The sequence below is a fragment of the Oryctolagus cuniculus genome, chromosome 17, assembly GCF_964237555.1.
Source record: "Oryctolagus cuniculus chromosome 17, mOryCun1.1, whole genome shotgun sequence".
In the NCBI taxonomy this organism is placed as follows: domain Eukaryota; kingdom Metazoa; phylum Chordata; class Mammalia; order Lagomorpha; family Leporidae; genus Oryctolagus; species Oryctolagus cuniculus.
This window is the reverse complement of record NC_091448.1, coordinates 38853153-38879429: the sequence shown is the minus strand read 5'-3', so window position 1 is coordinate 38879429 and position 26277 is coordinate 38853153. Positions and strand designations below refer to the sequence as shown.

The following is a 26277-nucleotide window of genomic DNA, read 5'->3' as shown; positions in this document are numbered from 1 at the left end:
ACCAGTTAAGAATGACATCAGTTTGGAGGCCGGCAGTGTGGCATAGTGGATTCAGCATCCGCCTGTGACACCAGCATCCCATATGGGCATCGGTGCAAGTCCCAGCTGCTCTGTTTCTTATCCAGTTCCCTGCTGATGGCCTGGGAAATCAGTGGAAGAGGTTCCAAGTGCCTGGGCCCCTGCACCTGTGAGAGACCTGGAAGAAGCTCCTGGCTCCAGGCTTCAGGTCAGCCCGGCTCTGGCCATTGCAGCCATTCAGAGAATGAACTAGCAGATGGAAGACCAACCTCTCCATCTTGCCCTCTCTCTGTCTATATAACTCTGCCTCTCAAGTAAATAAATAATTTTAAAAATAAAAAGTACAGAGAATATTGTCAGTTTGGGCAAAGACCCCACGGGGATCTTCACCTCCTGGGTGCACACTCTCCCCTGAAGGGCTTTCAAGGCAGGCTCTTGTGTCAGGCTGGGCTGGGCCTGGGGGAGTACGCTTTTTTATTAAATTTCGAAAGGCACATCTCCCATCCAGGGATTCACTTCCCAAGTACCCACAGCCAAGGCTGAGCCAGGCTGAAGTCAGGGCCAGGGTCTCATGTGGGTGGCAGGAACCCAAATCCTTGAAGCATCTGCTGCCTCCCAGGGTGCGCATTCTCGGGAAGCTGGGTGGGGAGCAGGGTGCTGGGACTTGAGCCAGGCGCTCCGGTGTGGGTGTGGGTGTCCCAAGCAGTCTTAGCCAGATGCCCTCTCTGGACATCTACATTTTTTTTTAAAGCTCCTCAGCTGTGTTTTTTTTTTTTTACAGGCAGAGTGGACAGTGACAGAGACAGAGAGAAAGGTCTTCCTTTGCCGTTGGTTCACCCTCCAATGGCTGCCACGGCTGGTGCGCTGCGGCCAGCGCATTGCGCTGATCCGATGGCAGGAGCCAGGTGCTTCTCCTGGTCTCCCATGTGGGTGCAGGGCCCAAGCACTTGGGCCATCCTCCACTGCCTTCCCAGGCCACAGCAGAGAGCTGGCCTGGAAGAGGGGCAACCGGGACAGAATCCGGCTCCCCGACCGGGACTAGAACCCGGTGTGCCGGCGCCGCTAGGCAGAGGATTAGCCTAGTGAGCCGCAGCGCCGGCCCTCAGCTGTTATTAACGTGCAATCCGGGTTTAAGAATCCCTGCCAGAGAGACTCCTGTGTTAAACTACTTCCTCTTCGACTGTAATATTAGTGCGCTCCTGATAGAAAAACGGTACAGCACATGCCTGTCTCGTGAGATTGTTACCTCCCGTTTCTCAGGTGACAGGTGGCAGAGCCACGTCTTCTGACCCTGTGTGTCCTCGGCTTCCTCCCTCCATGCTCAGCCGCATCTGACCTTGCTAGGGCCCCAGACCCCAGGCATGTTCGGGGCACATCGGCCCCAGGGTTTCACCTGGATTGTGCTGTCCCTCTCCGCCCTTAGAAGGGCACTTGGGAAATACTGCCGTTTCGGGCACGCTGTTTCTGAGGCCAGGAAACAGCTGAGGACTCCCAAGTTTGCGGCTTCCTACTCCCACTTCATGCATTAATGCTTTTTCTGATTTTGCTTGGACCCAGATTTCTTTTCCCTGCCACCCCCGGCTCCAGGAGGCCAGAGCCTGTTTATTTTAATACCTGGTGTGGCGCTTGGGAAAAATCACACCTCCCCCGTGGTTACCCATTTCTATCTCTGAACACTAATCCTAGAATCCCCAGCAGCCCCCACACATGTTATTAGCAACAAGGATGTTTCTTGAAAAGTTTCCGAGTTGGCTCCGAACTTGCCATCTTGGGTTTCTCATTTAGCTTTTGCCCTGCTGTTCGCGATGCTGCCAATAAGGGGGAGGCTGATCTGGGGGTTGGTAAGACCTAGATTCTCAGCAGGAGAGGTGGCGGCTTCCAAGGGCTTCAGTTCCAGGTGTACCGTTCTGAGAGCGGCCCGCCGTCTCTGCGATGGTCCCTCCTTTGTCAGGTCCCCAGTGCAAGCAGAGAACTCCACTCTCGCCCCACCTCTCCCACTGTGGTGGTGGAAGAGGGTGAGGCTCAAGTCTAGTCTCTGGCTTTCTCCGCCTTGGTTTATTCAATCCCCATTTATGGTCAGCGGCTCCAGAATCAGGCCAAACAGCCTCTGAGAACTCCGTGGGGTCCTCAGCTCCGACCGGGTCTGTGTTCTCTCTGTCTCGCAGACAGGCCCAGGCGTCCGCTCCCTGCGAGTCTGAGCCTGGACCTCAGCCATCAGGCGTCCTCAGCTGAACCAGAGCGGCCTGCGGCTCCATGTCAGAGCCCAGGTCGGGGCCTCCGGAGGCCTTTTCACCAAGGGAATCCTGACCATGGCAAAGGGAGCAGGAGACCAGAGGGTGTGTGTCCTTAGCTCAAAGTGACTTGACTCAAGTCTTGAAGTCAGACCAATTAGTGGGGTTTCAATTAAAATCATGCTTTAAATGACACGAGGCCGGCAGGAGGCCCTGTGGCTTAGCATCCTCCGTAGATCTGAGAAGCCTGGCCCCACGGGACTAGTGTGAGCCCTGCGAGGTGTGTTATTTTCAGCCCACTTCAGGCTGAAGCGGAACCAGAGCAGCAGCCACAAAGCCTGAGACCCTCGGGCCAGGGCAGATGAAAGATTCCCAGCTGGAATGTGGGGATAGACAGTGCCCCAGATTTATTTGAGAGCCTCCTAGTGACCCCATTGTAGTCCCACGGGGCCACTCTGACTTCTCCCCCCATCAAAGTAGTGCTCTGGGAGGAGGCAGCCCTGGCCCTTCTCAGCCCTCTGCTAGCCTCCAGCTGCTGCCCTGGCCCTGCTCACGGCCCCACCCCGACCCCCAGGGGCCCACCTAGGATAAATGGGAAAGCAGGGCGGTGTTCACCCTCCCCTGGAATGCCTATGTTCTAAAAAGCAAGAAAAATAGAGGCCACACACCAAGGTCTCCTGTGTAGGCCAGGCATTGTGGTAAGGACTGTGCACGCCTTCTCCCACTGACTGTCGGTAACAGAGGGGAACAACCAGTCACGTCTCCATGTCAGAGAAAGGCACCAGACTTGACAGTTGCAGGGACTGGCCTTCAGTCACCTGGGAAGTGGCAGGGTCAGGCTTTAGAAGGGGCCCAAGTGCAGAGCCCACAGGGAGGAGGAAGCGGGTTCTGTGAGAGCGCTGAGCCCACAGCAGTAGGAAGGCGCGGTGGAGGAGCCAGGGGTAAAAGCACGGATGAGGAACTCCCCAGACTACGGGGTCTACAATGCGCTTCCTGCCCGGGGCCGGATCCCAGCTCCATCCTGGCCCTTAGGACCTGGCCTCGCTGTGCTGCCAGCCTCCTGGGCTCCTGACCACTTCCTGCACTCCTCCAGCCGCTGTAGTTGCTGTGGACTTGTGCTGACCAGGGCTCCACGCCTGTGGCCTCCCTGCCCCACGGCCACTTCTTCCAGCCTCGCTTCCTTGAAAGTTGCCTCCTCTGCCGCCTCCACTGGCTCCTCCCTGCTCTCCCCCAGCACACACTGGCAGTGCTCATCTGTACCTCCCGGGGTCGCCCCATTGCACTGTGGACCCCGCAAGTGTCCCGCAGTACTTGTATTCCATTTTGCCTTATAGTAACTACTCGGCCCCTCTTTGCCTCAGCTAAAACAATCTACCTCACAGAATTGTGGGGATTAAGTCTTGGGGTGCAGGCAAGGTGCATGGACGCTGTCCTGCACAATGCAAGTGAGCTATTCATGAAGTGTTGATGATGATTGCTTCAGAATAAACGCATGGGTGATTTTGCCCTTAACCCTAGCAAATGCTGGTATTGTCCCCGTCTGGAAAAGAGGGGACCATTGGTTTTAGGGGAGCTCATGATTGACAGGCAAACCGCATTGTTTGACGCAGGCCGGCTTTGCTTCTCCCGGCCGCCGCTGCGAAGGGTGAGCAGGACCATCCTTCGCTCTGTCCTCAAGGGCTGGAGAGGAAGAGCCTGCGTGTCTCCAGTTCCCCGCGCCAGGACTGAAGGCGGCGGATGGGGCAGGGTCTAAGGCAGAGCTGCGGCGGGGAGCGGGTGCCGGGCGCCCGGTGGAGAGGAGAACATCGCAGAGCCAGAGTCGGGATGAGACCAAAGGCTGCAGGCCCTTGCCGGTCCCTCTGGCCCACTCCCCCAAGCTAGAGCTCAGTTCCCGCAGGGAGTCTGCAGGGGGTGAAGGTCGGGGCTGGGATGGAGGACGCAGTCCAGGCTGCCCAGCGAACACGTCGGGCTCAGGGACCCAGCGGAACGCGCGCCCGCCGCCCGCCCTCCTCCGCCGCCGCTGCCGGCGGGAGCGGGCGGCGCGCTCCGCAGGGCGAGCAGGGGCTGGCGCTCCCGACCCCTCGGCGGACCGCACTGCCCCCGCGCCGCCCCAGCCCGCCCCGACTGCACGGCGGGGCCGCCCCTTCTCTCCCCCCGGGCGGGGAGCCGGGGGCAGCGCCGGAGCCCGGGGGGAGCGCGGCCGGCCGGCCAGGGCAGGGGCAGCTAGGACGGCCCCGGGTAAGCGGCGGGAGCGGGCGGGCCGGGGCAGGGGCCGGGCGACGGGGAGGTCACGGGTGGGGCGGGGCGGGGTGGAGGGGACGGCCGGGCCGAGGGGCGTCGGGGCGAGCGGGGAGGAGGGGGCTGGCGGGGAAGCGGCGCGGGGCGGCCACGTGAGAGCTGGCGCTGGGGGCGGGGGTGCCTGCGCGGTGCTGGAGGCGGAGAGCGAGCCGGGCTCCTGCACCCCCCACCCCCAAACTCCTGCCAAGCGGGTCCTGGGGAGCCCGGCATCTGCCGTCGCCCCCGACGCGAACGTGGTGGGAACAGCGGGCAGATGTGTGACCCGGTCCCCGGGATGCGCAAAGCGCCGGCTCTCGGCGTGGGGCAGGGACCCAGGCGTCCGGGAGGAAGGGAGGCCACAGGAGCCATGCTTTGGCCCCTGTGCAAGTCCCCGGTCTCTGGGCGGGTGCTGTCTGCAGACTCACTGCAGAGCGCAGGCCTTGGGGAGGGAGCGCTGGGGGGCCTGGGCCCCGCAGCTAGGGACAGACCCCTTCACTCCCGGCCCGCTGGGGGTCCTGGGTGATTAAAGCTCACACCTAGTACCTCCCACCGGGAAGAAGGAAGGGGCACCCACTGATGGCCTCTGAGTTGAAAGCAGGGCCACACTTGGGCCTGGTGAGTTCCAGGAAGGTGGTCCCAGCCCCCGGGGCCTCTCGCACCCCCTTCCTGAAGCTGAGCCCTGCTTTTCACCCCCGCCCCAGAAAAGGCTGGCTCCTGGCAGCCCAGTGTGGTGTCCAGGGGAGTCTGCAGCTTGGGAGCCTCCCAGGAACCTGAGGGGCCACACCCAGAGGAAGGCCAGGGCTCTCCTGTGATCCTTGCCCTCTCTCCCGCCCCACCTGTGGGCCTGCTTATGTAATTAGCCCAGCTGAGTGTCTGCCCAGCTGGCAGTCCCGGGATGCTGAGGACCTAGGGGCCTGGAGGGGCATCCTGGGAGGAGGATCCAGGAGTTGGAAGGAAGCAGCCTGTGTAAGTGCAGAAGCACCTGTTGGGGAAAGGACCGGGCGCGGGCCGGGAGGATCAGGCACCTACCTAGTCTTAGCTGGTTCAGCGGTCTCGGAGGTCTTCACTTACCTAAAGCTCTAGGTTTGCTTTGCTTTTTTTTTTTTCTTTTTCTTTTTGACAGGCAGAATGGACAGTGAGAGACAGAGACAGAGAGAAAGGTCTTCCTTTTTGCCGTTGGTTCACCCTCCAATGGCCGCTGCAGCCGGCGCTCTGCGGCCGGCGCAGCACGCTGATCCGAAGCCAGGAGCCAGGTGCTTCTCCTGGTCTCCCATGGGGTGCAGGGCCCAAGCACCTGGGCCATCCTCCACTGCACTCCCTGGCCACAGCAGAGAGCTGGCCTGGAAGAGGGGCAACCGGGACAGAATCCGGCGCCCCAACCGGGACTAGAACCTGGTGTGCCGGTGCCGCAAGGTGGAGGATTAGCCTTTTGAGCCGCGGCGCTGGCCTGCTTTGCTTTTACCTTCAATAAAATACAGGCAAGAATCTCTCTCTCTCTCTTTCTCTCTCTTTCCACACACACACACACACACACACACTCACACCATGTATGTGAGCCCATGCAACAGTGGATTATGTTCCCTCCCAGGATTGCTAGGTGGTCCCACTTAAATTGTGGGAAACCTTAGGTGAGTCAAGGGCCCCTAGCCACCACTTACGGGGCACCTGCTGTGTGCCGTGCACTTGGCTTTTCATGTACTACCTTGTAACCCTCTGTGAAGTTTCTTGCCCAAGGTCACACTGTAGGTAAATGGCAGAGCTGGGAATCAAACCCTACTGGTTTTTTTTTTTTTTTTTTTTTTTTTAAGATTTATTTATTTATTTGAAAGTCAGAGTTACACAGAGAGAGGAGAGGCAGAGAGACAGAGAGAGAGGTCTTGCATCTGCTGGTTCACTCTCCAGTTAGCCACGAGGGCCGGAGCTGTGCTGATCCAAAGCCAGGAGCCAGGAGCTTCTTCTGGGTTTCCCACGTGGGTACAGGGCCCAAGCAGTTGGGCCATCTTCTACTGCTTTCTCAGGCCATAGCAGTGAGCTGGTTCAGAAGTGAAGCAGCTGGGACTCAAACCGGCGCCCACATGGGATGCCGACACTGCAGGCAGTGGCTTTACCCGCTACACCACAGCCCCAGCCCCCCTACTGGGTCTTACTCCAAATCCTGCCTTTTGTTTCCTTTGCTGTGTGTACACATAGCCCATGAACTGTGTCCTGTGAACTGGGACAGCCTGGGGGACACACCTGTGAGTCATGTGTATGTGGGAGGAGCCTGCATCTACATGAGTGCACATGCGTGCTAAAAATCATGGCCCTGCCCGGTCCAGCAGACCCCAGACCCATTTGGCAGACACTGGGTCACCCTCCTGGGTTCGGTCCCCAGATGGGAGGTCTCTGGTACATAACCAGCCTCCCTGGTCACCGTCACCAGCAGAAAGAGAAAAGGTCTCTCCTCCTGGCTGAGAGATTAGCTTGGATTATTTCAAAAATAGGGGTGACCAACCCTTTTTACATAAATGCAGAGCAGGGCTCAGATGGAGCAGGTCCTTTGCCCACAGCCCCACAGCTAGAAAATGCTGGGGTTTCTACCCTCACTCTAAAGTCACAAGCTGAGCAAGTGAGGAGCTAATGAGTCCATGTCAGGGTTCTACCTCCTCCTGGGCCCCTGCTGCTCTCTTCCTGGGCCCCTGCTGTGCGCCGCTGCCTCTGAGGCCCTGGAGGTGCCAGAGAATCAGACCCAGCCCTTGGCCCAGAGGCACTCACCAGTTAGAATCACTGAACTTGAAAGTTGGAATTGCCGCAACAGTCGGAAAACGGAACTGCCGTTCCTAGGCGGGTGGCTCTGGGCACCCTTTGCCTCCTCTCCTGTCTCGGGTGGGAAAGCCAATGCTTGTGTTGACCTAGGGTAATCCTGCGGGCCTGCCTGGCGTCCTGTGTAGAGCCAAAGACCTCGTCCAGCGCAGTGCTTCTCGGTCGAGAGCCTTTGGAAATGTGCCGCGGCCTCTTTGGCCATAGGATGGCACCTCGCAGGTGCCCTGCTGTGTGTGGGCAGTCCCGCACAGCAAGGGGTTCCCTCCACTGAGACAGCCTAGCCTAGAGAGAGGCCCTGCTCCAGGATGAGACGGATACAGGAAAAGCTGAGGTCTGAACCCACCGCAGTTCAGTGCTTTCACTCGGTTCTCGTAGCCTTGGTTGGGGAGTGGGACCTTGTGAAAAGTCAGGTCATGGTGCGAGTCCAGATGGTTGAAGGCACCTGCGGATCTACAGGGAGAAGTGGAGGAGGAGGAGGAGGATGCCAGGGCTTTGCATAGGTGGGAAAAGAAAGGCAGGGCGGGGCTGGTTGTCACTGAGCATGTGCAGCGGTCTCTCCATGTGGCAGTGGGGACTGGCCGGGAGCTCAGTGCTCACCACTGCCTTGGCAGCACCCCTTGCTATGGCACCGGGCAGGAGCAGCCCCAGCCAGGTCCCGGAGCAGGGACGTGCACTAAGCCCTCCTCTCCTCCCCACAGTCCATCCAGGCGGAGGCCGCAGAGGGCCCGGGGCCGGCAGAGGCAGCGATGGTTGGTCCTGACGGTGGCTGAGCCCCCCGCCCCTGGAATATGCAGCCCTGGGGAGCCCCAGGCAGTGGCAAGGACGCGGTGGCGGAGTGGGGCGGGAGGCATGGTCTCCACCTACCGGGTGGCCGTGCTGGGGGCGCGAGGCGTGGGCAAGAGTGCCATCGTGCGCCAGTTCCTGTACAACGAGTTCAGCGAGGTCTGCGTGCCCACCACCGCCCGCCGCCTCTACCTGCCTGCTGTCGTCATGAACGGCCACGTGCACGACCTCCAGATCCTCGACTTCCCGCCCATCAGCGCCTTCCCTGTCAACACGCTGCAGGTAGAGGGGCCCTCGGCGGGGGGCGGGGGGCGGGGGCAGGCTGGACTCCAGCCCCAGTGCCAGGCTTCAGAGCTCTGCCCTGCGTCTTGGGCCGCCCTGCCTAACGCTGGTCCAGCAGGAGTCTTTTCATTTGTGTGCTAGTTTAGTCACCAAATATTTGCTGACTGTTTAATGTGGGCCAGGCCTTGCACTGGGCACCAGGGCAGAAGAGCAAGCAAAATGGACGGGGACTTTCGTCTGCAGGCACTCGCAGTCTGGAGAGACGGTGCTACCGTGGGTCAGTGCTGCCACTGCAGGCACAGGCCATCCACCCCACCCGCACGTGCTGGGCTGGCTGGCGTTGCAAGAGGCCGTGGCTCAGCCGAGGCAGCTTTAGGCAGGCAGGGGCAGTGGAGAGAAGTGCAGGGGACACTAGCTGCCTCTCAGTGCTCCAGGCTTGCCCCCGCGACCTCAGAGCCTCCCTCCACGTTGGCTGTGGAAGGGACCACAGAAGAACTGGCCAGGCACTGGGCTAGGTGTGGTCTCAGAAATGCAGCACCCTCGGGCCAGGTCTCTAGCCCGTGGGCCCCTTCTCTTAGGTGAAGCGCTGCCTGCTGTCCTCACAACCTGCCTGCTGGGCACCCTTCCTGCGGGGTTTGGATTTAAAGGCCCCCAGCACCCTCGCCTATGTCGCTCCCTGCCCTGGCCTGCTGGGCCCAAGCCATCTTTCCCTCTCTCTGCCTCCACCGAGAGGGATCGGAGTGCAGGGTGTCTGCTCGCAGAAGGCAGCTTCTGGCCTGAGTGTGTGCAGGTTTGCAAGCAGGTCAAGCACAAGAGGCCGGGGACAGGTTGTCACTGAGCACATGCAGCGGTCTCTCCATGTGGCAGCGGGGACTGGCCGGGAGCTCAGTGCTCACCGCTGTCTTGGCAGCACCACGCAGGAAGTTCTGGACCCAGCCACAAACACCTGTCTCTCCCATCCCGGCACATGGGGTCTGCACCAAAGACACCAGCTTCTGTCCCAGAAGCAGTGAGGCTGAGCTGGCTGAGCCATGGGTCCAGGGACAGGGCCTGAAGGTTCCCTCTGCAGGAGACAAATGGCACCCTGAGTGATGCACAAGTCTGGCCCCGAGCCTGTACACTGAGCTTTATTTTTCTGCACTTTGTGTATTTATTTATTTTTAAAGCTTCCTCTATGTCTTTTAAAGGCAGAGTTACAGAGAGAGAGAGCTTCCATCTGCTGATTCACTCCCCAAATGGCCACAACGGCTGGGGTTGGGCCAGGCCTAAGCCAGGAGTCAGGAGCTTCTTCTGGGTCTCCCACATGGGTGCAGGGACCCAAGGACTTAGGCCATCTTCCACTGCTTTCCCAGGTGCATTAGCAGGGAGCTGGATCGGAAGTGGAGCAGCTGGGACTCGAACCAGTGCCCTTATGGAATGCCGGCCCTGCAGGTGGAGGCTTAACTCACTGCACCATAATGGCAGCCCTGATTTTTTAATGTAATTTTAATTTTTGAATAGGAAAGATACAATTTTTTAAAGATTTATTAAAATGTATTTGAGAGGTAGAGTTACAGACAGTGAGAGGGGAGATAGAAAGGTCTTCCATCTGCTGGTTCACTCCCCAGGTTGCCGCAACAACTGGAGCTGAGCCGATCCGAAGCCAGGAGCTAGGAGTTTCCTCTGGGTCTCCAACACAAATGCGGGGGCCCAAGCACTTGAGCCATCTTCTACTGCTTTCCCAGGCCATAGCAGAGAGCTGGATTGGAAGAGGAGCAGCCGGGACTAGAACTGGTGCCCAGAGGGGATGTTGGTGCTGCAGGGCAAGGATTAACCTGCTGAGCCAAAGTACTGGCATCAAGATAAAATTTTTTAAAAAGATTTATTTTAAGGGCCAGCGCTGTGGTGTAGCAAGTAAAGCCACTGCCTGCAGTGCTGGCATCCCATATGGGCGCTGGTTTGAGTCTTGGCTGCTCCACTTCTGATCTAGCTCTCTGCTATGGCCTGGGAAAGCAGTAGAGGATGGCCCAAGCCCTTGGGCCCCTGCACCCGTGTGGGAAGACCTGGAAGAAGCTCCTGGCTCCTGGCTTTGGATAGGTGCAGCTCCGGCTGTTGCAGCCAATTGGGGAGTGAACCATTGGATAGAAGACCTCCCTCCTCTCTCTCTCTCTCTCTCTCTCTCTCTCTCTCTGCATCTTCTTTCTCTGCATAACTCTGACTTTCAAATAAATAAATAAATCTTTAAAAAAATATTTAATTATTTGAAAGAGTTACAGACAGGGAAAGAGAGAGATCTTCCATACACTGATTCACTCCCCAAATGGCCACAATGGTCAGGGCTGGGCCAGGCTGAAGCCAGGAGCTTTGACTGGGTCTCCCAACATGGGTGCAGGGGCCTAAGCACTTGGGCCATCTCCTGCTGCTTTCTGAGACATATTAGCAGGGAAGTGGATCAGAAGTGGAGCAGCTGGGACTTGCACCAGCAACCATATGGGATGCCGGCTTGCAGGTGGCGGCTTAACCCATTATGCCACAACGCCAGCCCTGAAAGATAGAATTTAGAAGCTCAGATTTTGGCCTAGAGAAATCTCAGCCCACCCACTACCCTCACTCTCTGTAACCATAATCACTGGCTTTTTATTCATATTTCCAGGATTTCTTTACTCAAGTAAGAACATGTGTTCTTATTTCACCCGCCCTTACATAAAAACAAACAGTCAACTCCGTACTGTCTGTCCTCGTTTTGTGTTGGTTGAGACTGGGAGGTCGCCTGTCAGTGTGTGCAGGACTCCCTCACTGCTTCTCACAGCTGCACCATGCTCCACTGAGGAGCCGTCCCTGGTGTCCCATGTGGACAGACAGAGGCTGGTTTCCAGTCTCGTGCTATTTCAGTCACTGCCGCAGCGAACAGGTTGTCCATGAGTCACTTTGCACGTTGGTCCGTATATCCGTGGATGCTTCCCAGAAACGGCGTTTCCTGAGCAAGGGGCGGAAGCAGCCTGAATCTGGAAGGCGTCGCCAGAGTCCCCTCTGTGCTCCCTGGGCAGCCGGGAGAGCCGGTTTCCCTAAAGCCTGGCCATCAGGGTGTTGTCAGATGATCAGTCAAATTTTGCACAATCTGCTAAAGGTGGTGTGACGTCTTCAGTATTTCATGTGGAATTTATTTGAATCTCTGATGAAGAGTGTGGATGAGCACCTTTTTATGTGTTTAAGAGCCTTTACGTTTCTTGTGGAAACTGTTACTATTCTCTGCCCGCGTTTCCGTGAGATTCTTGGCCCTCTTCTTCTTGATCAACCTTGACTGGGAACTTCAGGGTGTCCAAGATGCCAGCCCTGGAGCACAGGCAAGGGACTTGGAGTAGAGAGATACTGAGAAGAGGCCCCGGAGTCCCCAAAGCCCGAGCACCCTGACGCCACTTTCTGAAAATGAAACAGTACATTCTGCCCAGATGCAGGCGAGATCCAGCCCGGGAGAGCAGGGCTCCCTGGGGCTGAGCCTCAGGTGTCCCTTCCACGGCCCCTCTGCTGTCAGAGGAGCGAGTGGAGGTTGGAGGAGGTAACCCACCAAAGAAGTGGCCAGCCAACCCCTGTGGAGACCCCCCACCCGGCGGCCGAGCCTCCCTCAGCCCCTGTGTCTCTGGAACTAAACTCGGTTTCCACTACTGCTCTGACTTGACACGGTTCCACGATGATCTTTTTTGGAATCTATCGAAACCGCGCAAAGAGCAAGCTGGAAGGCAAGCTGAGCTTCCTCGCTTCCTCCCTTCAGTCGAGAGGTGAAGGGGGGACAACCCAGCCTCTCCATTTGGGGAGCCCCCAGAGAGGAGGGGGGCAGCCTGAGGGTCTCTTTGAAGAGGCAGCATGTTGTGGGCGCTTCCCCAGCAGGGAGTCTGCGAGGACAGGAGCCTCTCCCACCCTGGGACTCCCCACCGACCTCCGCTCCTTGGGGGGAAGGGCAGGCTGCATGTGTGTGCAAGGGTGCCGCCTCCCAGAGGTCACCGTGGCCCCCGGAGTGCAGTCTTGCCCGGCCTGAGAGGAAGCCACTTCGTGCTTTCGGATGGTCTCAGGTTTGTCCTCAGCATCCTCTCCTGCACCAAAACTTAAAACCTCAGCACAAAGAAAAGATGCCACATCATCTCCCCGGGGAAACCCACTGCAGCACTTGCGAGCCTTGGAGTTGGGCAGGGCTGTTCTGAAGTCAGACTTCCCCCAGCACTATCACCACCAGAGTCTTGTCCCCCGAGTTCCTTCCGGGAGGTGGGGAACCGGCTGTAGTCCCCCATGCCTGGTCCTTGCCCCAGCTCAGCGCAGCAGCGGGGGCGTGAGGCATCCTGATCTTCCGTCTGGGTCCTCCAGGGAGAAAGCCCTGGCTCGCTCTGTTTTTCCAGCTTCAGGAACCCCCTTCTTTCCATATGCTGGCTGCCTGAAAGTGCTCTTGCTACTTGCATCTGTTGGCAGGTTAATTAGCTAATTAATCTCCAAAGGAAGCTGCTCTTTAGCCCACTCAGCCTATTCCCCGGCCCCTCCCTGAGAATTTGCCACAAACACCCAGGAAGTTCCAGCTTTCTGGAGCTGCCTGGAAAACTGCTCTTACATCTGCACCCCACCCCTCACCCCTGCATGCATCCAGTCTTAGTCGTTTTGTGCAGCGTGGAGCATGCAGAAGCAGCACATTGGGCAGCGTTAGAGCCAGATTGGTGCTGTTCAGGACCATGGAGAGCTCAGGAGCCTTGGTATGTGGGAGCATTTGCTAAGCGCCAACAGGGCTAGGCAGGGAGACTGGGAGGAAGGAGCATGTAAACGGAGGAGGGCTTTGACCCTGGCCCTTTCAGGAGCTCACGGCAGAAATGTGAGAAACAGAGGAGTTCTAACAAAGGTACAATCGAAGGGTGGTTAGAACGTGGGGGATGGAGGGAGCAGTCCTCTCCTTGCAGGGGGAGTAGGAAATCGGGAAGACTCCTTGGAGGAGGCACTGGAGCAGAATCTTGGAAGATAGAGATTTCAACAGGTTCAGCAGCTGGCTCAGGGCTAGGCTCTTACAGGCACGTAATACATGTAGAACAAAGAGCTGGCTGTACGGGTGAGGAGACCAAATGGAACAAGACCAGTCTAACCTCCAGATGTGCACAAGTGAGTGCCTCTGTAGGCCAGACACTGTGACCTCTGTCCTGGCTTGGGGGAGTGGGGACGCTGCACACTGAACTCCTCCACTCTTGCTGGGCCTGGCCTGTGGGGGGTGGTTGGGTGGGGGAGGCTTCAGGGGCAGTGGCAGGAGAGCACTTAGCAGGCCGGGGGCGGCAGCTGGGGACTAGCTGTGACCCTGGGACTTGCTGTGGGGGTTGCAGGAGTGGGCAGACACCTGCTGCAGGGGACTCCGAAGCGTCCACGCCTACATCCTGGTCTACGACATCTGCTGCTTTGACAGCTTTGAGTACGTCAAGACCATCCGCCAGCAGATCCTGGAGACGAGGTGAGGGCTGCGGTCGCCTGTGCCACCCGTGGACGCCCCATGCCAGCAGCTCTGGAAGGAAGGGGACAGTAGGGGTGGGGGACGTAGTGAAGGGTGTGTGTGCCCCTGGTTCCCACACTTCCACTGCAGCATGCACACTCCTGTGTTCTGCTGTCCCCATTTCTGTTAACTCATTTTAGGACCCGGAGTGTGCAGGTGGCTAGGCTAGGGGAGTGGTTAACAGCAGAGTTCCAGGGCCTCTCACCCACGTGACTGTTGGCCAGTTAGCAAGCCTCTGCCTCCTCGGTAAAGTGGGGATTAGAAATAGTGATCCGTTCTGCTGCTGAGAGACTTCCCTCAAGGGCGGAGGGCCCCGCAGCACACAGGGGGCGGTAGTAAAGGCCCCGTGGTGGCGAGAACTCGCGAGATTCTGAGACTCCGGCCTCGCCCTGCAGGGTGATCGGCACCTCGGAGACGCCCATCATCATCGTGGGCAACAAGCGGGACCTGCAGCGTGGACGCGTGATCCCGCGCTGGAACGTGTCGCACCTGGTGCGCAAGACCTGGAAGTGCGGCTACGTGGAGTGCTCGGCCAAGTACAACTGGCACATCCTGCTGCTCTTCAGCGAGCTGCTCAAGAGCGTCGGCTGCGCCCGCTGCAAGCACGTGCACGCCGCCCTGCGCTTCCAGGGCGCGCTGCGCCGCAACCGCTGCGCCATCATGTGAGGCCGCGGCCCCTGCAGCTGCGCCGCTGGGGCGGCGGGGGTGGCTCCAGGCCACGCATCTCCCAGTGACAGGTCGAGGCGAGAGGGAGCCTCCCGGTCACCGCGCACTCCCCTCCCGCCTCGCCGGCCAGTCTTCCTGGGACAGCCGCCTTTGGGCTGTAGTCAGCGCCGTACCCAGCCTGGCCTGAAGGGGCGCCCCAGCCCTTGGGGGTTGGGGGTGAGTGCGTGAAATGCAGAGGGGCTGCCTTGGCCGGGCCCCATCCGTCTTCTCCCGAGTGTGTCTGTCAGTACCCCGCGTCTGTTGGTTCTTCCCTGTCTCAGCCGCCCTCCTGTGCCCCTCGCCGCCCCCAGCTCCGTTCACAGGGCTCTCATCTCCTCCATCCCCTGGTTACAGATCCTGGCAGCCGGGCCTTCCAAAAGTCAGCAGCACCGGCACAGGGCAGAAAGATGGCGGGTGGCCCAAGACCACGACCAGGGGGTCGGAGAGTTGAGATCCGGGATCAGATAGGGGGAGAAGGCTGAGCTCTCCCTCCTTTGGGGAGACCTCTCCTGCCAGCAGCCCCCAGAGACACAACCACCTACCTTCCAGCCTTAACTCGATGGTCCGTCCCTGCCGGGTACCCTGTCCCCTCTTCCTCACCCCAAGGCCAGATCACCCTCTGAGTTAAGACTTTTTATTTTCTTTGACAGAGTATGCCATGGGAATGCCCTGAAGGACAGATCCCTTTCCGCGATGTCAGGTTCAAGTCCCCCACCCCCTCCTGCACTGGGGGAGGTGGAGTTCTAGGGGCTGGCGGTGGGGAGGGTGGTGCCCAGGGGGAGCTGGGTTGCATTAGTGAAGACGCTCTCTCCCTGCCCCAGGCCTGGCTAATCTGAGGAGGAGCAGCCCCTGGAGAGAATCATAGGGATGCCTGTGCTTGGGGAGCTAGCCTGCATCCCCACCCTTGGGTGGAGGCCCTCAGGATCTGACACCCCATCCCCACACCAGTTAGCCCTACGCCCTAACTCACACTCCACCCCATTTTCTTCGGCTGCCTGGCCGGGTTTCTACCTCTCGTCACCGGAGCTGATCACTGTCAGTTTTGTACCAATTTAGAAATAACAATAATAGTGAAGATTCTAGGAACGGCCTGAGGGATTCTGGGGGATGTGGAGGGAGGGAGAAGTGGTTCCGTGTCCCCGCTGCCCCCTCCCCGGCCACCTGGCCTGGCGTTGTTAGAAGCAGGGCAGACAGGACAGCTCAGCCGTGGTCAGCCTCGCTGAGGCTGTGGGGGGGCACTGCCACCAAGATCCTGTCGCCCGGGATGGTGATGGCAGGGAGTCGGGAGGGTCACGGGTGGAAATTGGTCATTGCGATCCAGGGTGGGAGGGAATCTGTGACTCTGTTCCTGCTTCCCCAGCCCAGCCCCACTCCCTCCACCCACTGGGGGTAGCACAGTCCTGCAGTGACCGCCCTGACCGTGGGCCGTCCAGTGCCCCTGGGTTCTAGTCCCTGCTGTGCCGTTCGACACTGGGCAGTGGCCTGCTCTCTCCGAGCCTCCCTCTGAAGCAGAGGCAGGGCTCCCCTTCCCCACACTTCCGCGTGGCTGGGAGGGTAAGAAAGAGGGCCTGCCCCCCATTGTGCCTGCACCCCTGCCCCCCAGTTCACCAGGGGGCATGGGGTGAGGGGTGGCAGCATCTCACATGCCCCACGACCCCCAACTCTAAGGCACCTGAGGTAGAGGTGGGGGCCCCAGGCCTCTGGCTGCCCCCTGTGGGAGCCACTGGAAAGCCTCCCCTGAGAGGCCCCCCTCGCCCCTCCTCTCCACCCTAGGTCCGATTTCAGGTCCCTCCACCCCCCATGCTGAGTCTCTGTCCTCTCCACTTGCCCACAGGGTCTGGAAGTGTGTGACACCCATTGAAATGTTATTGGAAGTCGGATTAAAAATCAGGGAGTGTTTTCCCTCGTTTCTGTACCAAGGTGTCTGCTCCATTCCTCACAGTGGGAGGGGAGGGGCCTTCAGGGCTTGGTGGAAGGGGGTTGAGGGTCCCAAGGTCTGAGGGATCAGGGGAAGGAGTGACACTTGTGTCCTTTCCACCTAACTCAGTTCTCCCAGCTACAGTGATCTGGATGGGAAGCATCCCGCTCCCCTGCCACTCTCTGGAAACTGTCATAACAGGACTCAGTTGTAGGCTGTCCTCTGCTGCTTCTCCCTCCCTGGCCTTTCAGCCATAACTTTTGGCTATAACACTCATGGCAGGAACACCCCCTGCCATGAGTGAGCTCAGGACCAAGCTGGGATGTCCTTGGGCAGCCTGTGGCCCTGTCCATGGTGCTGACCCCGACCCACCTGCCATTTGAGGATGATTGGCATGGTGGCTCAAGAGAGGCTTCCTCTCCCCTCGGCTCCTCCCCTCCAGTGGGAGAACACGTGAAGCCACGCCTCCCTGCACCAGCACAGTCCTGGAGGGAGGGGCTCCAGGACAGGCCTGTGTGCATGTAAGGTACAGAATCTGTGCAAACAGGTGGGCATGGCCAGAGGCCAGGAGTTTGGCAAGCTGTCATGGGGAAGGGTGGTAAGATACAGGGTGGCCCCACTGTCCCTGGCCTAACCTGAGTCAGATGCAGTGACGGGTGGCCCCTGAGCCTAACTGAGCACATGGGAGCCTGTGTTTGTCTGTCTTCTGGTTCCCTCCTGGCCTAGGTCCTGCACTGAGGTGAGATTTCCCTCCTGCTCCTGCAGCTGCCGCTCCCATGAACACACAGGCTGCTTTGCTGTTCCCTTCCTCCCAACCCACAGGCCGCTCAGACCCAGGATTCCTCTTCAAGCAGGGGTGGGGCCGAAGGGGGCTGTGGAGGCTGCTGGCCCTCTGAAGGCTGGGGGTCGCTCTTCCCTAGGGCGGCTGGCTCCCTCCTCTCATTTTCTTCCCCCTCCTCATCTGCCAAAGCCCCATCCACCAGGGGCATCTGCCCTCCCTTGCTGCCCAGTGCTGCTCTCGGCAGCCTGCCCCTGGGGGGTGGCCTGGCTGGACCCAGGCAGAGGTAGGCCAGGGGCTTGGGGATTCGTGATGGCCGTTTTTCAGGCCTGTGGTCTCTCCGGGGCCGGATCCTGGGCCTCAGCTTCAGCTTGTAGATGGATGGGATCCTCTGGGGCTTCCGGAGTGTTCTCTTGCTCTTCTTCGTGCCCAGGTGTGTCTTGGCCTTGTCAGCACTGGCGTCCACGGGTGACGCAGTGGCCAGGTCCGGGCTGGCAGACACAGTAGGCCCTGAGTAGCCTTGCCCTCTGTGAGGCAAGCCCTTCCCCATCCTGGCACCCTTGGCACAGACACCTGGCTTTGCTCTGGCTCCCAGCTTCCCTTTGGGGCTCCCTGGGCTTGTGGTAGCAGCTGGCTTAGGGGAGCCAGTTGGGGCTGCCTTCCAGGCTCCCAAGTCTACTTTCAGGAGAGGTGGGGGGCTCTGAGCCAGTTCTTGAATGACTTTGTCATAAAGGCCGGCAGTCTCAGGCCACCGCGCACCCAGGCTGGGGACATAGACTCCACTGCGAGGGATGCCCTGAGGTCCTGTGCCCTGAGGATGGGCAGCCCCCACCTCTAGAAGCTTCATGTTGGTCAAAATCTCCTCTTCGAGGCTATGGTAGACGGGCTGCTCCTTGGTGCTGCACAGGGGCCGGGGAGTGAGCCTCCCGTCCTGCTCCTGAAGACCCAGTCCCCGTGGTTCTTCAGCCTTTGCGGTGAGCCGGGTGTGTGGCTTCTGCTCCCCCTGGTTCATTGCGACACAGCCATCCCCATGTCTGGACCCAGCCAGGTCTCCTGTGACAGCCCCTAACAGGAAAGGGCCTTTCTCTGGCTTTGCAGTGGGACCTCCACTTGTGGTACCTGGTGTGGGGGGGCGGGCTAGGGGCAGCCGAATGGGGATCCTGGTGAATCCTTTAACAGGAGATGGGGTGTGGATGGGTGCGGGCTCCCTGATGGACAGGGAAGCACCCTCTGCCTCTCCTTGGAGGGGCAGCCTGAGGCCCAGGGGCTGGGCTGAGCTACAGGGACGAGGCAGGGGAGAAGGTCCTCTCGCTGATGTCCCTTTGGTGGTGGCCTCAGGGACTCGGAGTCTCTGGGGCGTGGGGGCCCTGGTGTGGGCTCCCCGGCCGTCTGTCTCCTCATGAATCCAAGCTGTGGGAGTCCTTCCTCTGGAGAGTGAGGGGGAGCATCTGTGCTCTCTCTTCCCTGATGAGGTGCGCTGTGGGTCTTGGCCACTAGGGGTGGGCAAAGATTGGGGACTTAGTGAGCCATCCCCAGCTGGCAGCTGCCTCTGAGACGGGGTGAGTGACCTCTCCTGGGACCTGAAAGGGAGAGAGAATCATAAGCCTGGAAAGGGAGACAGATCAGGCCTGCACTGTGGTGTAGTGGATAAAGCTGCCACCTGGGACGCCAGCATCCCATATGGCACCAGTTCAAGTCCTGGCTGCTCCACTTCCAATCCAGCCCCCTGCTAATGCACCTAAGAAAGCGGTGGAAGATGGCTCAGGTGATTGGGCCCTTGCACCCACATGGGAGACCTGGAAGAAGCTCTGGGCTCCTGGCTTCGGTCTGGCCTAGCCCTAGTCATTGCAGCCATTTGGGGAGTGAACCAGTGGATGGAAGACCTCTCTCTCTGGATCTTTCTTTCAAATAAATGAAATAAATCCTAAAGACAGACAGAAAAGATAGATGATAGATAGATACATAGATACATAGATAGAATAGATACAACTGGGCAGGGTCATCCAGGCCAGGCCCCTGGCTCCGGGCAGGGATGACCAGTGGTGAGGGGGCTGGGCCTCCTGCTGAATGACAGAGAGACCACTCTGTGACCACCCTAGAGTCCCCCTGGAGGCAGTCACTGTCTAAATCTCTTCTCCCTCACTCCCTGTGCAGCAGACTGAAGGAGCCTGGTCCAGGCCTAGGGTACTTCCAACCCCTCAAAGTGGGATCCCAGAGGTCTGGCCAGCAGAGCTCACCGGTCTCAGGGGGAGGTCTTAGCCTCAGCTCTACCACAGAATGGCAGAAGGACCTTAGGTAAGTCTGTTCCCTTTTCAGGCCTCAGGCTGCTTATCTGTGAAACGGGTGGGCAGATGGAGACACTAGACCCAAAGGTATTGGTTGCTTTTCTGGTTCTGAACTCCCGAGGTGTTGTTGGGGTAGGGACACCTGTTTCCTTTGTCTCAGGGCAGGTGCCCACTAAGAATGTGTTCTCTGCAGAGGACAGAGGCCCTTCTCTGTCCCTCCCCTGTACCTCAGGAATGGCGCCATCTCGCGGAGGACCCCTGCCACTGCTCCTTGTTCACTGCAGGCTCTGGGGGAGGAAGAGGCTGGGGGCCTCAGCTTTCGGCCTGCAGCCGTGTACGTCTTCCAGTCCACGGGGGGCAGCGGGCTCTGGGAGCGACTGATGGTCATCGTAGGCTGGGGCTGCGAGGGTCCGTCCTGCACCCTCACTTCGTGCTGCACCGGTGGGCCTGGGGGCTTCAGGAAGCTGCCTGGCTTGTGGGCTACCAACACAGCCAGAGAAAGGAGAGGAGGAAAGGGCTCAGTCGCTGCAGCTGGGGCCATTTCTGCTCCCCAGCTGTCCCACGCCTGCCATCCCGCCTCACAGACAGTGGGTCCCACAGCCCTGCACCAGAGCTTCCTGCTAGGACACCGGATACAATGTTTCTCAGAGTGTCCTGCTGGGGGACTTACTTACAGCTGGGATGGTATTGAGGCCCACAGCTTTCACTTAGATTATGTGCTTATTTTGGGATGTCTTGAGGGGCTGGTGGAGATTTAAAGACCTTCCAGATCGGGCTTGGGCTAACATGTTGGACCCCAGCACCGCCATGCACCCGACCAAATGCTGATTCTACGCGGGCTGCGCGCCATCTGGTGGCTGTCATTAACCCTGCACCGTGACTGCCCAGCTAGAGCTGACTCTCCTCCATCCTCCCCACCCTTCCGCGCACACTCTTATCCCCAGAGATCAGACCTACTCCCACCTCTGCTTCCAGCCTCCCTGCCGAGAGCTACGTCTCTCCAACCAGCAGCGCAGGGATAGGATACTCAGGGGACTCACAGAGGGAGGTGCACCGGCAGGGGTCGTGTTTGTCCAGATAATGGCCGAGCGTGTCCCAGCCGCCCCCAACACGCACCATCACGTGGTCCCGCAGGATCTGAGGGTGCAAGGGTGAGACAGAGGGCGGCCACTGTTTGCGGGCCAGCCCGCAGCCTTCCAGCGCCCATCCAGGGATGCTCATCGCATCCTCACGCACACACTCGGACACTCACTCTCGCGCACAGGTGTGTGGTTGGGAGCTTGCATATTTGCAGCTCGAGTCTGTCCTGTGACCAGCAGCTGGTAACACGTGTTGTTGCTAAGAGTGGGGGCAGGCTGGCACTCAGGGAGTTGCCCCCCAACTGGACAAGGGATCTCCGGGGCAGCGGGCAGCCTGCCCTGCCTGGCCCTCCCTTCGCTGGAGAGGGGCTTGCACCACACCTGCTGTGTGTGCGACAGAGCCCAGCCGTCTCTGAGGTGAACCCCAAGGCTGCTCTAGGCTTTCATTTCCGCTGCTGAGAAGTGGGGCTGCAGTTCCCTGCGCTGCCTGCTTCTCAGGGCTTTTGCCCCAGGCGCTGCGTGAGGGCTCCGGCAGCTGGCTCTGCTTCCATGTGGCTTGTGCCCAAGGAAAGGGTTTGACCGTGCCTACCGAGCTGCTGGCCACGCCCCTGGGGACAGATCATTGCTGCCCAGGCACAGACAGGAGGCGGGAGTGGTGGGAGGCCCATCTCAGACCTCTCCCTCGGCTCTCTCTGCAGAAGGCACTGAGCCCGGCACAGCAGGGGTGAGTGATGAGGTCCCCACACGGAATACTGACTTGAGGCTCTCAGGCCCCTTGCTCTGACCAAACCTGGGGGTGCAGTGGAGGGGTGGGATGGGAAGGGAAGTGAGGGTTCCCTGCTTCTGCCTGGTGCCACCATCTAAAAGCTGCGGTGGTGACAGAAGGGGGATGGGCTTGCCAACTCTGCCAGGAGTCTCCTGGAATTCTCTGGGGAGAAGGGGAGCCCCAAGGCCTGATGCTTGGACTGAAAGCTGACTTCCTATCCTACCTTCAGGCCCCAGCGAGGTCTCGTGGGAAGACAGCCTCTTCTGCTGACCCGGGGGTAGGGGGAGGCTTCCACCCCAAGACGGGACTTACCCGGATGAAGATGAGAGTGTTGGAGTCCCCCACGCGGTACCTGCCCTCAGATACCTTGACCATGGAGAACTGCACTGGGCACGTGCAGCGGCTCACCAGGCTCTGCACCTGTGGGCAGTGGGCACTGGGCTCAACCTTCCCCTCTGCCCAGACACCCAAGCTCCCGCTACGCTGGGTCAAGCTCAGTGGGGGCCCCGTCTGCACCAACCACCACCAGGGTTTCTGTTGAGGTCAGGGCTGAGGACTGAGAGGGAGGTCAGAGAAGACAGCAGAGCAGCCTGGAAATGACCCAGTGAGGACGAGACCTGGGGCAGTCTCCCCTGGGGTCAGAGGACGAAGGCGGTGCAGTGTGCCGGGTAAGGAGGTGGCCCAGGACACCTGACAGGCTTGGGACAGGGTTCTGGGCCACAGGCCTTGAGGTGGTTTTTTGTTGTTGTTTTTGTTTTTTTTGTTGTTCATTTGAAAGGCAAAGTTAGAGGGAGAGATGGAGAGACAAAGAGATCTTCATCCATAGGTTCACTCCCTAAATGGCCGCAAGAGCCAGAACTGGGCCAGTCTGAAGCCGGGAGCCAGGGGCTTCATCCAGGTCTCTCACATGGGTGCAGGGCCCAAGGAGTTGGGCCCTCTTCTACTGCTTTCCTAGGTGCATTCGCATGGAGCTGGATCAGCAGCAGAGCAGCTGGGATTCGAACCAGCGCCCATGTGTGTTGCAGGCGGCAGCTTTACCTGCTGTGCCATAGCACCGGCCCCAGCAGGCCTTGAGTTAGAGACCTCCCGGAAGTGCATCTTGCCTGGTGGCAGAAGTGGGGTTCACTGCAGCAGGGGTCCTCGGCGAGGGCCAGCCCAGCATCGGGCACGCCAGCACAGCCTTCCTGCAACGCAGCCTTCAGCACCAGGAGGCTGTGCCGAGGCCCTGGTAACAGGACTGCCACCTTTACACCAGGTAGAGCGGGCAGCGCTCGCGCCGGGGGCCCCGGGATGCTCAGGAGTTGGCCTAAAGCTGTGGCAGCAGGGTCCACGGGGGCTCCACGGGGGCTCCTCAGGGGCTCCTCAGGGCCACACGTGCCCAGGACAAGACCAAGTGTGCTTTCCTAACCAAGGGGCAGGAGATCATTGCAAAAGGTGGAAGGCACACAGAAAGCTAGATTTTTTTAAAATTAAGCTTTTTGAATAAAAAGTATTACAAGCCATGGTGAGCGCCAGCTCCCATGGAGCTATCCTCTGTGCAGACACTATCCCAAGCCCTTTGCAGGTGCCGGCGCATCTAATACTCAGTGGTCAGGGCTGCACTATGGCGTAGTGGGTAAAGCCGCCACCTGTAACACCGGCATCCCATATGGTTTACTTCTTGGCTGCTCCACTTCTGAAACAGTTCCTTGCTAATGCGCTTGGGAAAGCAACAGAAGATGGCCCAAGTCCTTGGGCCCCTGCACCCACGGGGGAGACCCAGAAGAAGCTCCTGGCTCCTGGCTCTGGCCTGGCCATTGAGGCTATTTTGGGAGTGAACCAGTGGATGGAAGACCTCTCTCTCTTCCCCCTGTGACTTTCAAATAAATAAATCTTCAAACAATAAAAGCAGTCACAGATAGGCTGTGCTGTTACTATCTCCTGCTGGATAAGGGAATCCAGGCACAGAGAGGTTGCAGAATTTGCCCACTATCACACAGCCAGGAAGCAGTGGGACTAAAACTTGAACCAAGGTGTCCAAGAGGACGCACAGTCTTTCAACAAGCAACCCACGCAGGCTTGAGTGAGGTGTGGATGCTGTGCGGCATTAAAAGGTAATAAATGGCAGTGGTGGAGTGGTACTACCTGTGGTTAGGGCTGGACTCAGTGCGCAGCATGACAAAGCCACTGCTTGGGGAGCCCACATCCTATGTCAGGGCGCCTGGGTTCAAGTTCGGACTCCACTTCCGGGTCCAGCTTCCTGCTAATGTGCAGCAGGTGATGGCTCAAGGCCTTGGGCTCTTGCCACCCACGTGCGAGACCTGCATTGAGTTCCAGGCTCCTGGCTGCAGCCTGGCCCAGCCCTGGCTGTTCTGGCCCTTTCGGTATAACCAGCTGATGGAAGATCTCCGTGTGTCTGTCTGTCTTTCTCTCTCTCTCTCTCTCTCTCTCTCTCTCTCTCTCTCTCTGCCTTTCGAATGAAGGAAGTCACACCTGGATTAGTGTCAGGGCAGGAACTGGAGCTACAGAAAACGGTGGCTCAGAGGATCTAGGGCGGGAGTGGGGGGGTGGAGCCCCTCACCACGTGATCCAAGTTGCGGAAGTGGCAGGGCCGGCTCGCGGGAGGCGCGGGCCGCGGCGGGTCGGCAGGGGGCAGCGCCAGCTCGCGCCGCAACTCCTCGTCGATCTCCTCCTCCAGCTGCACGAGGGTGGGCGCGGCCACGCCGAAGCGCCAGGCGCGGCGGCCCAGCTCCAGCAGACACAGCACCACGCTCTTCACGTTCTTGCGCAGCACCAGGTCCTCCGTCTCGAACATCAGCACCTCTGCAGGGGGCAGGGGGAAGGGGGAGGCCAGGGTCGGGAGCGCAGGACACAGCAGCTGGGCGGGGTCTGCGGATCCTGGGCTCTCAGCAGATCTGCCCCGAACCTGGGTGCGGCCCGGGCAGCACCGCAGAGGACGCTGGGGCCGTGGGCCTTCCCGACTCTGCTCGCCAGGATGGGCCCAGGAACCTGAAGCAGTTACTTCCACTTCCACCCAAGCCCTGCACCTCTGACACCTGCCAGGCGTAGCAAACTCAGCCCCGCCAAGGCGTGAGGAGCCCTTCCTACTCTCAGCGGCCAGCTCCGTGACCTCGGGCTAGTCCCAGGGCCTCAGCGTCCCCTTCTGTAAAAAGGGGTTATTGCCGGGCTCCGATAGCTAATGGGTGCCAAGCAGCTGCAGAGTCTGGGAAGTGCTGCCTCCCGCCCGAGCGGCTCCTCCCCTGCCAGGCCTGCGGGGAGCCGGCCCGGCCCTCCCCTGGCTCCCTCCCACCTGCTTTGGCCTGAAGGATGATGCAGCCTGCACCTTCTTCCCATTCCTGGGCCCAAGGCCCGTGAGATGGAGCACCTGACACGGCAGTCGCTGGGTGGGCGGGCCGGCTGCGTCCACACTGGCCTCCTCCCCAGGTCTCTGCCCACTCTGGCCCTGTGCCCCACACCTGTAGCTTCTCCCCGCCCTCCCTAAGGAGGTTCACCCCTTCCGCCACACCCCCCAGGATTCCTCCCACCCCCACTTCCATTGATGTCGCAAGGCACAGCCACAGTCCTTCCTCCCGGCCCCTGCTTCCACCCCCTGGGGTTGGGGTTGCCCAGCCCAGCGCATACATCTGGGCTTGGAGCCTTCATCACTGTGGGCTGTGATTTGCCTCTACTTATCTGTCTCCTGCCAGGCGGTGCTGCCCTGGGCACTGCATCTCATTCCAGCTCACCTGTGCTCAACACAGGAGAGGTGTTCATCTGTGTTGAGTGATTCATCAGCAAACATTTATCAATCACCAGCATGCCCAGGTACTGGAATTTTCTATGAGCTGGGGAAACTGAGGCATGAGACGAGAGGAAGTAGCCCAGGGCAACTCTGGCAGGAGGACTCAGGCTCCTGACCCCCCCACCATGCAGCCTGGACCTCAGAGCGAGGACGACACCCCCCCCCCCCCGCCCCGAGGCTTGGATGGGGATCCAGTGCAGTTACCTTGGATGCCCATCTCCTTGCGACACCACTGGATGAAGTTGGAGACGTTGTCCCTGGCCTGGAAGGTGCCCGGCTGGGCGGCCCCGTTGCAGGCAACCCCCGCCCGGGGCACGACAAGTCTTTGGGCTAGGGCGGGGGCCTGAGCCAGGAAGGCCAGTGCAGCCTCGGTGATGGCATTGGCGTGCCGGCACAGCACCAGGCCCGTCTCCAGCACCTGCAGGAAGTTGGCTGCATCGATGTCTAGCCCGTAGAGATTCCGAAGCCACTCGGCCAGGTCTTCCTTCATGGCCTCCAGGTACTGCTCACTGGACTTGAAGGGGCGGATGCTGCGCACGGGAGGCCCCAGGGACCCCGGCCTCCTCCTGTGTCCCTCAGGCTGGGACATGGCTGGACCCCCCCCTCTCCTGCTGGCTCTTGGCCCAGCTTCCCCCTACCCTCCGAGAGCCCGGGACCCGTGGCTCTGCTGCTGGCCGCTGGCTTCAGCCTCTGGGCCAGGCCTGGCCTCCACCCCCTGCATTCCTCAGGCCCTGCCAGAATGTTCCTTGCTTGGTGGCCCTGCGGCGACCTCACTCCCCCGGTGTCCTGTCCAGTGAGGTCCGTCTGTCCGCTCAGAGTTCGCCATCCCCCCCGGGATGGGTGGCGGTGAGGACACTCCTCTCTCCCCCAGGGACTGGGCAGGGCAGTTGCGCTGTCTGCTACCCCCCACTGGCGTCAGAGCTCAGCCGCCTGTGGCCTCTCCCGTCTGCTTCCCTCTCCTCTCCTTGGAGACGGCGGCTGCTACAAACACTGCTCCCTTCCCCGCGGGTGAGGACGGCCCTGCAGAGCAGCCGGCCCAGAGCCAGGGAGCATGTGGGGGGGGTGGGACTGCCGCGCCGAGGAC

General features: G+C 59.8%; 2 protein-coding genes across 2 annotated transcripts; one reads left to right on the top strand and one right to left on the bottom strand.

The window, feature by feature from the left end:
• The first annotated feature begins 4251 nt into the window (after window positions 1-4251).
• On the top strand, window positions 4252-16501 carry RASL10B (RAS like family 10 member B). The gene is made up of 4 exons (XM_002719243.5): window positions 4252-4487; window positions 8027-8393; window positions 13718-13842; window positions 14277-16501. The coding sequence occupies exons 2-4, from the start codon at window positions 8178-8180 to the stop codon at window positions 14545-14547; spliced, it is 612 nt and encodes a 203-aa protein (XP_002719289.1). The 5' UTR covers window positions 4252-4487; window positions 8027-8177; the 3' UTR covers window positions 14548-16501.
• On the bottom strand, window positions 15907-26224 carry GAS2L2 (growth arrest specific 2 like 2). The gene is made up of 6 exons (XM_002719070.5): window positions 25398-26224; window positions 23973-24214; window positions 21725-21832; window positions 20608-20704; window positions 19795-20047; window positions 15907-18862 (listed from the first exon to the last, which is right to left on the bottom strand). The coding sequence occupies exons 1-6, from the start codon at window positions 25780-25782 to the stop codon at window positions 17332-17334; spliced, it is 2616 nt and encodes an 871-aa protein (XP_002719116.3). The 5' UTR covers window positions 25783-26224; the 3' UTR covers window positions 15907-17331.
• Between the last annotated feature and the right edge of the window lie 53 nt (window positions 26225-26277).